A 14,131-nucleotide genomic window follows, 5' to 3' on the forward strand; every position below is an offset into this window, starting at 1 on the left:
CCATCACACCCTACATTTTCCAAAACAGTATGCTTGTTTGAAATGGGTATAGCCACAGAAAACTCCTGTACTAGCTTATTACCTCTCTTACCTTTCCTGGAGTTATCCCATCTATGTGACTGTATCTGAGACTTTCCCCCCTTCCTATAACTGCCATCCATCACATACTGTTGCTGCTGCAATTTCCTCATTGCTTCTGTCTCTCCAACCGATCCATTCGATCTGATAAGATTCGCAACCAACAGCATTTATTACTGAGCATTAATTCTCAGTAACCCTTAAACTCTCTTTGAACTCCCACATCTAACAGGAAGAACATTTCACTCTACTAAAGCCCATTTCTGCTCCTTCACAATCTACAGACCCAGAAAATAACTCCGTCTTATTCCTCTACAAAACACTTCCCCAGGTTAAATTAATAATTATGGCTTATAAGTTAAGTTTAATCAAGAGACATATCTCAAAAAAACATGTAATCAAGAATGAACCCAGCCTACCTACTATTGCTGACTTTCTGTAGGCCACACTTAAACTGTTCACTTATCTGCTTCTGTGCGGTGACCTCTCCCAGACAAGTTCCTCCAAGATCAATCGTGAATTTTATTGTTTGTTAGTTTTCCCAGACGTACTCCGATGTCCAGCGATACATGAATTCAAACAGCAAAGGCAGTAACTGTGCAGGTTTACTGCTGTGTCAGTTTCTTTCTCTCTTTCTCCTGCACTGATCTCACCATGTGCTTCCTTTGTCTGTTCTTATCCCTTTTAAAACTGCTGTTGTTTTGACTTTTCTTCCCCAAAGTTCCAAAACAATGCAATAGCATATAAAACAATAATTGCTGCTACTGGAATTCAAGGAAATCACCTCCAGTACCTAAAATACCTCAGAAAAGGAGCAGCTGTTACAGCCAGAAAGTTTTCCTGTCCTCCATCTTGGATTACCCAGAATCCTATATGTGTGCAATATCATAAAACTGATGATATTATATCAACTGCGGAGTCTGCCTCTCAACGAAAATTGCATTACCCGTTTTTTACCCCATTATTCCCCATCTTAATAAAAGGAATAATTACCCATTCCCATGTTAAACATTGGCAAAATACAAAAAAAATTAAATGCCAGTGATCAGTAACGAAACTTTAACAGCAACAGTAACTCAGGATGCTTTGTGTTATGTATTTTTGATTTCATAACACTTCAGTTGGAGAGTTATATCTTAAATAAATTACAGATTGCACAGAACAAGAGATCATAACATTTTCTAGTGAAACTAATTGTATAAGCTGTCACTTGGAAATCAATTACTCCAGGTTCACACTGAATGGATCAATTTAAAATAATCCATTAACATGAGCATACGCTAGTTAGGAACCAAGTGGGTGAATTTTAAATTACATTGTAACTTCAGAGGTCGAGCTGTGGAAACTGTGGCGCATTGAAGCATACCACTGTAAAAATTCACCTCTCTAGTGCTCTGATTTACAATGAAAATGAAGGCTTTATGCCTTGATTTTTCTTTTATGCAGAATGTGTAATGATAAATGTGACACTTTAAATTATTTGGCTTATTTTCGTTCATTAGCTGTGTTGATAGCTGTAGGATTTAGGTCCTTGAATATGGATGTAAACATTTTTCTTTCTCAACAGCTGCTTTTATTATTTAAATGCAATCATGGAATCGAAATAACATGTGACAAAATTTAACAGATTACAAATTAACAAAAGCACACCAAAAGCATTAGAAAAACAACAAAAATACTTTCAAATTTGGAATTAAGCAGACATTTTGTATTATTATTATTATTATTATTATTTTGGCTACATACTTTTGAAGAACATTTGCAGTTTTTCTTCAAGTGCCAAACAATCAGCGGCTGGAACTCTATGACACTTTGAGTGAAGCCATAACTTTTGTCATGCTGTCTCCTGCCCATTTGTTTGAGTCCCAGGCGAGGAACCAACCTGTGAACGTTGGGGGCTCATTCCCTTGTTTCACTATAACAATTGGAGTCCTTTTGTCCCTTCCAGATGGATCTGAATCAATGTAATGTTTTGCTGATATGGGAAAGAAAACAGATCAATGTCATAGATTGTGCAGTAAACAATGAATGTTTTGTTCATGTGCATTTTCCTAATAAAGATCTGTACATCTCCTTGAGAATGGAAACTGCAAGAACTGTGGATGCTGTAAATCAGAAACAAAAACAGAATTTGCATGGAAAAGCTCAGCAGGTCTGGCAGCATCTGTGGAGAGAAATCAAATTAATATTTCGGATCCTGTGATCCTTCCTCAGAACTCAGTTCTGGAAAGGTCACTGAACCTGAAACATTAACTTCAATTTCTCTTCACAGATACTGCCAAACCTGTTGAGCTTTTCCAGAAATGTTTGATTTTGTTCTTGAGAATGGATATTTGATCACTTTCAGTGCTTTGCAGTGACTGCCTTAGTCACCTCCAATATTTTTATGAAAGAACCAAAAAACCTATGAAATTGCAATAATAAATTTAAATATCTGGAGATTTCCTGATCAAAGTCATACTTGGAGCATTGGTAACAGATCCATATTCAAAAATATAAAGAACCATAATATAGAGTCATAGAGACGTAAAGCATGGAAACAGATCCTTCGGTCCAACCCGTCCATGCCGACCAGATATCCCAACCCAATCTAGTCCTACCTGCCAGCACCCGGTCCATATCCCTCCAAACCCTTCCTATTCATATACCCATCCAAAAGCCTCTTAAATGCTGCAATTGAACCAGACTCCACCACTTCCTCTGGCAGCTTATTCCATACACGTACCACCCTCTGTGTGAAAACATTGCCCCTTCGGGCTCTTTTATATCTTTCCCCTCTCACCCTAAACCTATGCCCTCTAGTTCTGGACTCCTCGACACCAGGGAAAAGACTTTGCCTATTTACCCTGTCCATGCCCCTCATAATTTTGTAAACCTTTATAAGGTCAGCCCTCATCTTCCGACGCTCCAGGGAAAACAGCCCCAGCCTGTTCAGCCTCTCCCTACAGCTCAAATCCTCCAACCCTGGCAACATCCTTGTAAATCTTTTCTGAACCCTTTCAAGTTTCACAACAGCTTTCTGATAGGAAGGAGACCAGAATTGCATGCAATATTCCAAGAGTGGCCTAACCAATGTCCTGTACAGCCGCAACATGACCTCCCAACTCCTGTACTCCATACTCTGACAAATAAAGGAAAGCATACTATGAAATACTACAAAAGTGCTTCAATCTTCAAACAAGAGATATTTTGTGCAAGGAGTAAGGAGGGACAGGTGTATCTGAAAATACAATATAGGAGCAGAAATTGGTCATTCAACCCCTTGAATCTGATCCACCAGTCAACAAAATCATGGCTGATTATTTTGTGTTTTCAATTTTACATTGCCACCTACCCCCAGAGCACTTTTGATTCCCTTGCCTTTAAAAGTATTCAATGACCCCACCACCTCCACCTTCTGAGGGAAAGTTCCAAATTCACACAACCCTCAGAGAGAAAGATTTCCTCATCTCTCTGTTGAAACAGAGACTCTTAATTTTTAAACAGTGACCCCAGTTCTGGACTTACCCACAAGAGGAAACAACCTTTTGTCAACCAAGTCACCACTCACTCTTTGAAATTCTAGAGGAAACAAGCCCAGGCTGTCCACCTCTATAGTTTTTAAAAAAACTCACTGACTCCAGGGTCAATTTAGTGACCCTCCGGTGAAGCACCTCAAAGGCAGTTATATCCTTCCTTAAATAACGAGGCTGAAACTGTACACAATATTTGTGATGTGGTCTCACCCCCATTACTCTACAAAACCGAAGCAGAACATTCTTACTTTTATGCTCAGTTTCTCTCCTAACAAAGGTTAAAATTTCATTTAACTTCTTAATTGCATGTTGTACCTGGGTTACCTTTAAAAGAGGTCTTTAAAGAGAAAATCTAAACAATTCACTACAACAGCAAGGTATGTGATGTCAAGATACTAGATCCATTTAAGAGGTAATAAAAAACTGGTTGGGTTGTTTTTAGGTAACCAGGCATCTTGGGCCAAGCAAAGTTAATTAACAAATGAAAAGAAGATACAATAGAGTAAACCAAACAATGTCACCATGTGGCACATTCACCATGCTAAATGGGATAGACTTCAACAAGATCTAGCAACTCAAGACTTGGACATCTATGAGGCACTGTGGGCCACCAACAGCAGCAGAATTGTACTCCAGCAATCTGCAACCTCATGGCCTGGCATATCCCCACTCAACCATTACCATCAAATGAGGGGATGAACCCTGGTTCAAAGGAGAATTCAGGAGGGCATGCCAGGAACAGCACCAGGCATATCTTAAAATGAGGTGTCAAGCTGGTGAAGCTAAAAAGCAGGACTACTTAACATGCAAACAGCATAAGGAATAAATTATGGAGCTAAGCAATCACACAATTAACGGATCAGATCTAAGTGTTGTAGTCCTTCCACATCTGGTCGTGAATGGTAGTGGTCAATTAAACAGCTCACTGAAGGAGGAGACTTCACAAATATGCCCATCCTCAATGATGGAACAGCACAGCATATCAGTGCAAAAGATAAGGCATTAAGTGTAATCTTCAGCCAGAAGTGCCATGTGGATGATCCATCTCGGCATGCTCCAGTGGTCCCCAGCATCACAGATGGCAGTCTTCAATCAATTCAATTCATTCCACATGTTATCAACAAATGATTGGAGGCACTGGATAGCGCAAAGGCTATCAGCCCTAACACCTATCCAGCAATTGGACTGAAGACTTGTGCTCCAGAACCTACCACTCCCCTGGCCAAACTCTTCTAGTACAGTTACAAGACTGGGACTTATCCAACAATCTGTAAAATTGCTCAGGTATATCCTGTACACAAATAGCAGCACAAATCCAACCAGGCCAATTACTGACCATCAGTCCACTCACAATTATCAGTAATGCGATGGAAAGTGTCACAAACAATGCTAAGAGCAATACCTGATCAGCAATAACCTGTTCAGTGACACCCAGTTTGGGTTCTGTCAGGGGCCACTAGATCCTAACTATAGTATAGCCTTATATCAAACATGGAGCAAACAACTGAATTTCAGAAATGAGGCAAGAGTGACAGCCCTTCTTCATAGACCTACTACATAATTGAATTCAAATGTATTCAGCTTTAAGTAACCTCTTCAAGGGTTTATTCCAACATTTCTGGTCTGATACTAACACTGACGCTTTACTTTAAGGACATGTTATTACATCACCCTTTCCTCCTCAGGAGCACTAGTCTGTACAGCCATCTTCTTCAAAGGATTTCAATGACTGCTCCAAACTCCAAGTGAAGAAACCTCAACCCCCTCACCCCACCCTCCCCCCCCACCCCCACCCCCCCAGCCCCCCTTTCCCCCCATCTCTCTCTCTCTCTGAGGTAAGAGTATTTTCGTTAAATTAAAAAAAAAATTCCAGAAATCTCTAACAGATGTTGAGGCTTCAATATTAACAGTGATAGGTCGCAAGACCAACAAATGTAGACAAATATCCATTGGTGATGCACAAGAATCCATTAATTCAAAGCCAGGTCTCTAAAATGTTCTGAAATAAATCAGCATGGGTGTAGATAAACTTACAAGTTAATTATTAACTTCTGACAATCAGAAAACCTACATTACTAACCAAAAAACAAAAATTACAATAGATGATATTAAATATATATATATATATATATATACACACACACATATTTATAAATATACATCATGCCACCTACCAGAAGATCTCCTGGGTCACTAGTGATCTGACATATTGAGGAAGCTTATTTTCTGCCTGTAATCATTGTATGTCAAGCATGGCCTCCTACAAGCTGTATCTCTCTGCTAATCCCCTCTATTTTATGGTGCCAAATTTCTCTACAGTGGGCTGTTGCTATTTCAGTTGCTGTTACGTCTGTTATTGCTGCTCCTCTTGGTCCTCATCTGAGGTCCAAAGCAATCTAGTGTAAGTGGGACACATACTCTGATGGATCACAGCTTCAAAGTGCTGACCAGACATACAATCCTCCAAAGTGTAGGTATTTTGAAGTCATTTCTTAACACAAATATTGTTAACAAAGCTCTTCACACATTCTGACAAGCCAACAACTGTGAAGAGTCAGTATTTATTATCACATTTCTCTATCATGTCTTCAATATTCTCAATTTCTGCGGTATTCTTGCCTGGCTTTCACTCAGAAGTGCCAAGCAATTTGGGACACCCGCAGATGGTAAATTGCAAAAAATAATATTAATATCACTGTAATTGAGAGATTAACACATTGAAGTTGACAACCCACTTTTCGTAAGGATTTTACATGTAATCAGCCTAATGCACTGAAGTTAAGTGATGAATTGGTGGGTTGGAGTCCTAATGGGCTTGCATTTTTCTAGGGCTTAATTTTTCACCAAGCCCAAACCCACACCCACAAGTTCACCTTTGTTAAAGTTCCTCCCAGGAATTTTAGTGTCATTTTTAAAGGTTCAGATTAGAGGATTTAAAGTGGTTCTTAAATGAATGACTTTTATCTTTTAATTTTTAAACATCAAACAAAGTAGTTGTATGTGTGTCACCTGACCACATAAAATTATAGTTGTTAATTTAAGACTTATCAACCTAATGCACTGAAGTTAAGTGAGGAAGTTAGCGGGTTGAAGTCCTAATGGGCTTGCATTTTTCTAGGACTTAATTTCCCACCAAGCCCAAACCCACAAGTTCACCTATTTTAAAAGTTCCTCCCAGGAATTTTAGCATGTCATTTTTACAGGCTCAGAGTAGAAGATTTAAAGTGGTTCTTAAACAATAAATATGAATTTTATGTTGCTATTTGGATTGCTTACGGTTGTTGCAAAAGGTTGTTGAAGATCTGAGGGCCCCTAATAGTAAAAATGATACGGCTGTGCACAATGTACCTTCTTGTAGTTCAATGGTACTGATGAAATAATAATAGTTCACATGCAGGAAATAACACTGAAAGGATGTAATCATAAATTTCAGAACTATGCTTATGTAACATCATAAAAACGCCACTTGAAGGGAACTGAATTACTTTTATCTTTTAATTTTTAAACATCAAACAAAGTAATTGTACGTGTGTCACCAGATCACATAATATTATAGTTGTTAATTTAAGATAACTAAAAACAGGTGCAGAATTAAAAATTAAATCTGTGCATGCTACAGTAGGAGAAATAACCACAGCAAACACTGCTGTTCCATTGGGAAGAATTGCTTGCATCTCTATAGGAATTGATTGGAATAGACAGATTTCATTAGGGAAATGGTGTATTAATATTGCACACAGCAGTATAAATGGCATTATTAAATACGTTCTTGATACTGAAACTGAAAGACAGTGCCAATGTAGATTTTTACCAGTTTAGATTTATGCCAAGTTGTCTGATGCTATTCATCAAGGCTGAAAAGGAACATGTGTACAAATGAATATTTGTGAGCTTCCCATGGCTTCACTGGTAAAGCATTATGAAAGTGAATAATCCCAGTTCAATCCCTGGCCTGTGCTGATTTGGCTGAACTCAGCTGGGATAGCAGTAATGGCCTCAGGATAATGCCCAGTTCTTGTGAAATTGTATCCAAACACAAGCCTGAAATTGCAGTTGGATCAGAGGCAATATTGAAAGACAGATCAGGGTGAAGGGAATTAGGGGAATAGTGATGTTTACATCTCTGGGTCAGGTGAACCCTTTTCTATTGATCACTCCTATTGTAGCTGCACGAAATGATTCTCTATTAATCCTTATCTTTCGAAAATTGCAGTAGGAGACATAAGGAGAATTCACACTTACCTGATTTCACTGATTCAGTTTTTTCCATTTCATTGGCATCATTCCCAATCCAGACAAACACCTAATTATTAACAGACAATTGCTTTACTGACCTCAGATTGTAGTGGAAATATTTTATGCACTGCATTCATTCTTTCAAAATTATTTAAGTAGTTACTTTGCATGTTGGCAGCTATATATATCAAAAACACCTGCTCTAATATTTCATCAGCTGCTTCACCAGACAATCAGAAATATGGATTGGGTATGGTTACACTATATAACATTTAATAGAAATGCATTTACCAGATGCCATTTAAAAACAATTGTTTTGATTTGTTTTAATTTGAATTAGATCTTTAACTCTGTGTGGATGGAATCTCATTTGAAATACACATTAAGTGACAATGTTACAAAGGAAAACAACATGAGGAAAATGATGGAAAATGCCCAAAACTAAGCACGGTCATCACTGAGCACAATTAACACACTCTTGTTTATTGTGATATAGGTTGCATGAAATTTGCTCTGCCTGCTAACTTAAATGATAGTGGAATGCATCCTGATTCTCACCATGCTGCTGCATGCTTTAATAGGGGAAAAAAACTCCCAAGTTCTTATAAGTTGGGACCATAAAGCCAGACACTACCTCTTAGACATTCTGATTGCAGTAGGTAGTGGGAATAGTTAGGGAAAAGAATCTCCAACATACAAGAAGACTGAAGATAACACAAAAAGACTAAGTGAATACTCCAAGACTCAATGCAAGGTCAGTGGTTTGGTGCAGGAGGTGGAGAGCTTCCTTAACCAAATGGGACCAGGAGACCCTCTAGACAAACACTGAGAAAGTAATGGGAGCAGGTAGGTGGAAAAGTGAAGGATCAAGGCTTTTCTGCCAGCGATTGATGCCAGCATTGTAGCTTTAAGGATCTCAGTACAGCATTGTATATGGCTCAGAAAGCGGTCAAGGTCATTGAATGTGGTTTCAAATGTTTAATCCCATTAAATGTACCAAAGCCTAAAGTACTGCTCCATTCATCAAGCCTCCATTATCGCACAATGCCAGCTGTTCAACCATGTCAGCTATATCACCTCAACACATGGCACCACATTCACTCACAGACTTCTTTTTCTCTTACAGGACAATGTAATTTAGCACCCAATTAACAGGTGGAAACGCTTGGATGTGATAGAAGAGATCATGCTGGCCAGTGGCAGACTTGAAACCAGGCTATTGTGGTATTTTCATATCTAGTCATCGTTCTGACACTGTATATCATCTTCATATTACCATCTCTTTACATAAAACTGAAAATAGTGTTAATATTCACCTTCTGCTTTCTCCCTTCTCTCCCCTCAGCCCCATCTTTGTGCTCTTTTTCTTTCAGATATCTAAAAATTATCACCTGGCCTAGTTATGGTAGGGAAATCTGGAGTCCAAAAGGAACAAGAAACAGATGCTAAAGAACACAGTAACTTGACCTCATATTTTCAGTCACAGGTGATGTGGCACAGTGTGCAACATTCAGGGTGACATAGAAATGGGATCTGCCTGTGATAGGTCATTGGACGTGAGTGGCCTGCAGCTAGTGAATAGAAAAAGGGTAACCTGGGTGCCAGCTTTCCTGAAGCTGTGGACACACACAGATCCTGCTGCAGAGGGCTCTGATGGATAGCATATATGAAAAAGTTGATGGGCATACAAAATGAAATGCTAGATACATTAACCAGCCTGTTGTAAAGCTTGCTCTACAAGTTGTTAAGGAGCAACTTGGCACAGGGCTTTGCCCAGAGCTTGGAGCCCATCCTTTCCAGTATTTAAGTGGTTGTAAATTCCATGAAAAAGTATGCAAACCCCAAACATGATATAGTCTGATGACTGATGTCTCAACTTCCAATGGAACTTGGGCAGAAATTCCCAATGTTTGAGTGTTGTAGTGCAAGCTGAGACAGAGATGGTGCAACATCAGTTTGGCACCATGAAAGGTCAAACTGCTACCATCATGACTGCAAAAAATACTGTTCTTAGCAGTTTTCAGGATCCCATGACAGTCCAAAGTGTTTTCCTTCAATAGATTACAGATGTGTGACTTCAGTGAAATGGTAGTGGTTACATAGAAAATGAATCTGATAACCTTTGACCTTGGTACAGTATCATTTGACCAATACTATTCCAGTTATCTGTCAACCAGTAGCCCACCCTTGCTGATAAAGTGATGCTCAAAGCCATGCTTCTAGAACCAAAATTCCTGTAAGATTATTTGTAGTCTTCTTCTTCACTGAAAGTCAATTGTCTTCTGGTAGCCATACTTTAACCACTGGTGTAGCATTGCATAGGAGCAATAGGACACGCAAAGAGAATTGCAAGGCAGGAACTATTGGAATACACAGGACAATTCGCTGACCTTTGCAAGGAATATTGAATGCATGGATTTATAAAGCTGGTTTTAAATAGTTGTTTGTGATGAGATTTTATTCAACATTTCAACAAGAGGTGGAAATCATAGAATCATAAAATCGTTGCAGCACAGATGGAGGGCATTTGACCGACTGTGTCTGTGGTGCTTCTCCCAATGAGCATCTCATTCAGTCCTCATACTTTTGCTTCATTTACTAATTACTGCAAATCTGTGCCCTCTTGTGCTCGGTCCTTTCATGAGTCTGAATATTTTCACCCTAGTTATTGTGTCCAGACTTCTCATGATATTGAATATTGGATTTAAATCTCCTGTCGGCATTCACTTCAATGAAAACAGTGCCAAATTTTCAGTTATGTCATGGTTACTGAAATTCCTCATCACTGGAACCATTCATGTAAACTTTTGCACCCTCTTCAATGTCATCTTATCTTTTCTAAAGTATGGCACCCAGAACTCAATGCAACACATCAGCTGAGGCCATACAAGTGCTGTATAAACATTTAACACAATCTCCTTGTCTTGTATTCTATGCCCCTACTGAATGTCGTACAATGGGTGATTATGCTTGGGCTCACTGGTATTGTAGTCAGATTAGCTGATACTAGATAGTCCAGCTGCAAAAGGGATGCATTTTCTTATCTCCACTCAACCTCATTCACCTTTTTCCTCTGCTTCCTGCTCAGCTGCTCACAATACGCCTGTTCTGCATTATCTGGTACCGCTCACATCCATGCTAGTCCACTGACCAATGAGTATAACATCTCAGTAAATGAGGAGAGAGCAGAAGCAATATTTCTTCCATGCCATGTCTATCAGTTCGCAAATAAAAGGGGATCTCAGCTCCACTTTATGCTACCACCCAGTGAATCAGGAAATGCATATCTCTTTCTTGCATTCATTGTGTGCGTTTTATCTTCTATGGTGAAGCCTCATAGAATGATACTAATCTTGGTGCCCTTTGCAAAACCGCAGTCAAGATCAGGAACTTACTCAATAAGGAATCACAGATGTAACCCTCTGAGATAATCTTAGGGTTGAACTAATTCAGTTTAGTTTAGGCTTTTAATTCAATTTAATTGAACTGGTTCCAGCACATGAAACACATAAAGAGGCTCAGAAGAAATGAATCTAAGGAGCAAAGTTAGCAAATAGGTTGCTTAGCAAATAGTGCTGTCTTTTTTTTTGTTGTTGTCAGGAATTAATGCCTGACTACAAACATATCAGAGAAAACCAGCAAAACCCATAAATTATGTGGGAGTGGGATGGGATCTTGGCTGAATTTTATGCCTGCATCACATTCATTGCATATATTAATTCTACTGTAGGGGTTTAAAAGACTTTCTAAACAGACCTGATCCCAAACATCCAATAACATGACATCATCTTCAGCTAAGTCATCTTGTGTAAACTCCCCGGGAACTTCCTCAATCTGAAAGGAGGAAAATATTGTCACATTGCTTATCACACCACATGAAAAATATTACTGACAAACAAGTTTTGCAAAATGACAATAATGCCAGCATGAGAAGCCAGAACTATAATACAACAAACTGGATTTATTATATTTTAAACTGTACGGTTATTGCAGATTTGTTTGTATGAGTTGTTGCAGAAGCTAAGTCAGTTCTAGTCTTTGTACAGATAATAATCAAGTTGAAGTTTACAGTTGCAACATCTGAGGTAAATGCGATCTTTATGCCTGGATAATAAACAGATGACTCCCAAAAGATATTAAACAAAAACAGAACACACACTTTCAGAGAATCACAGCTGTATTACATTCAGTGTAGCTCAGAAAATTCATAAACACACAGGTCCATGTGGAATTCTTCAAATTTAATTTAAAGTAATGAGGCACAAATACCTTATCGCAGAGTTTCATGTCTCAACCAATATTGGAATGATCGATATTAGAAATAGTGGATGAGATCTGAATTCAGGATTCTGACCCCTTTCTTATTGTTTAGGATTTTTATGGTCATGGAATAAGGGTGCAGGGAGTGAGCCCTTGTGTATAGAATTGTGCAGGGGATTATTTCAGATTGTCTGCTAATTTGATGGAGTCAGGCCTGTTTTGGCAGGTGGGCTTCCTGTCACCTTGGAGGAGAAGAAAATTATGGGGAATCCCCAGTCTTAAGCAGGGAACCAAAAAATAGTCACCTGGTTGTGGAATTCTTTTATTAACAACCTTTGAAAATCATAAAACACATATCCTTGATCATTGAATAGCTGTATTTAAATTTGTACATACTTTAACAGCAATGATTGATTCGAAAGCTTTTCCAGCAAAGGTAAGTCAACCATCAGATTAATGACCGTTATGTCAGAGTTGGCATGCAATAGCATACTTATTCCAAATGAGGAAGTGCCATAGTGCATTCAAAACTATGGGAAATTCCATTGGGGAAACTCTCCTGTCATATTTTGAACTAAGATTTAAATATCCAATGATCTTTAGCTTTGAAAATAATTGTCTTGGCGTTGAACATTAAACAAACAGGAGCGTGTACTTAATTGACAATCTGCATGCAATGGAAATAAGGTATCGTCTGTACCTTATAAAATAGGTCGTACAGGGTTTCAGTTTCATTAGACTCCATTATTAACATTTCCCAGCATTTGTTTTGATAGCTAATGCTCTTATGAATGGTTGGTTGATTTCCCAGAGTGCGAAAACAGTTATCTCAAAACGGGAAGGGATATGGGGTTGTTTTCACATTTGGAATGGTTAGTATAGTTAGATAGTTTTAAAACGTTATTAAGGAATGTCTGTTGTTGCGTTGAAAGTGGATAGGTGTTTGTTGTTTTCACAGATTGATCATATTAGGTAGTGTTGTAGAACAAAGGTACCTAGGGGTTCAGGTGCATAGTTCTTTGAAATTTGCTACTTATATAGATAGGTGGTTAAAAAGGCATGTTGCATGCTTGCCTTCATTGCTTAGTCCTTTGAGTATAGTATGGGAAGTCATGTTGTAGTTGTACAGGACATTGGTGAGGCCTCTTCTGGAATACTGTGTCCAGTTCAGGTTACCCAGTTATAGGGAGGATATTATTAAGCTGGAGAGAGTTCAGAAGAGATTTACCAGGATATTGCCAAGTATGTCAGGTTTGATTATAAAGAAAGGCTGGATAGGCTGAGACTCTCTTCACTGGACAGTAGGAGGTTCAGAGGTGACCTGATGGAAGTTTATAAAATAATGAGAAGTATAGATAGAGTTAATGGGAATTGTTTTTTTCCCTAGGATGAGGGATTTCAAGAGTAGGCACCACACATTTTAAGTGAGAGGAGAGTGATTTGAAAAAGACATGTGGGGCAAACGTTTTATACAGAGGATGGTTCACGTGTAGAATGAATTTCCTGAGGAACTGGTGGATGTGGGTACTATTACACCATTTAAAATACATTTGGCTAAATGTTTGAATAAGAAAGGTTTGGAGGTATATGATCCAGGAGCAGGCAGATGGGACTAGTGTTGTTTGGGATTATGTTTGGCATGGACTGATTGGACCAAAGGATCTGTCTCCGTGCTGTATAACTCTATGACTCTCATTGAAAATGATGAATTTGGTGGTTTATGTAGAATAGGGCTGCAAAGCGGGATGACTTGTCACTGGATCCGAAACATTAATTTTGCTTTCTCTCCACAGATGCTGCCAGATCTGCTGAGTTTTTCCAGTAATTTCTGTTAACTCGTTCAGGAGCTGATACAGACACGATGGGATGAACAGCCACTTTCTGTACAGTAAAGTCTATGATTCTATCACATTGGGAGTTTTACTTTTTTTTGAAGTAGTTTCTTGGAAGAGTTTCTGTTTGTGAATATACAGGTTCTCTTGAATTGTTAAAGTCTATTTTTTATGTGCATCTCAAAGATATCTGGAGGTCCGTTCTGAGTC

At 38.7% G+C, this 14,131-nt stretch overlaps 1 protein-coding gene across 1 annotated transcript in view; it reads right to left on the minus strand.

Moving 5' to 3' along the window:
- Positions 1-1,628: 1,628 nt before the first annotated feature.
- Positions 1,629-14,131, minus strand: part of LOC122549799 (scinderin) — a 110,213-nt gene continuing 97,710 nt past the window's right edge. The window contains exons 14-16 of the mRNA XM_043689846.2: positions 11,586-11,663; positions 7,836-7,896; positions 1,629-2,053 (exon numbers count right to left, since the gene is read on the minus strand). Coding sequence (XP_043545781.2) covers positions 1,881-2,053; positions 7,836-7,896; positions 11,586-11,663 — 312 coding nt within the window. The 3' untranslated portion in view covers positions 1,629-1,880. The remainder of the gene's footprint in view (positions 2,054-7,835; positions 7,897-11,585; positions 11,664-14,131) is intronic.

This window comes from Chiloscyllium plagiosum, unplaced genomic scaffold (assembly GCF_037043375.1).
Source record: "Chiloscyllium plagiosum isolate Xiang-an unplaced genomic scaffold, Cpla_swu_hap1 HiC_scaffold_5, whole genome shotgun sequence".
NCBI classification, from domain to species: Eukaryota; Metazoa; Chordata; class Chondrichthyes; order Orectolobiformes; family Hemiscylliidae; genus Chiloscyllium; species Chiloscyllium plagiosum.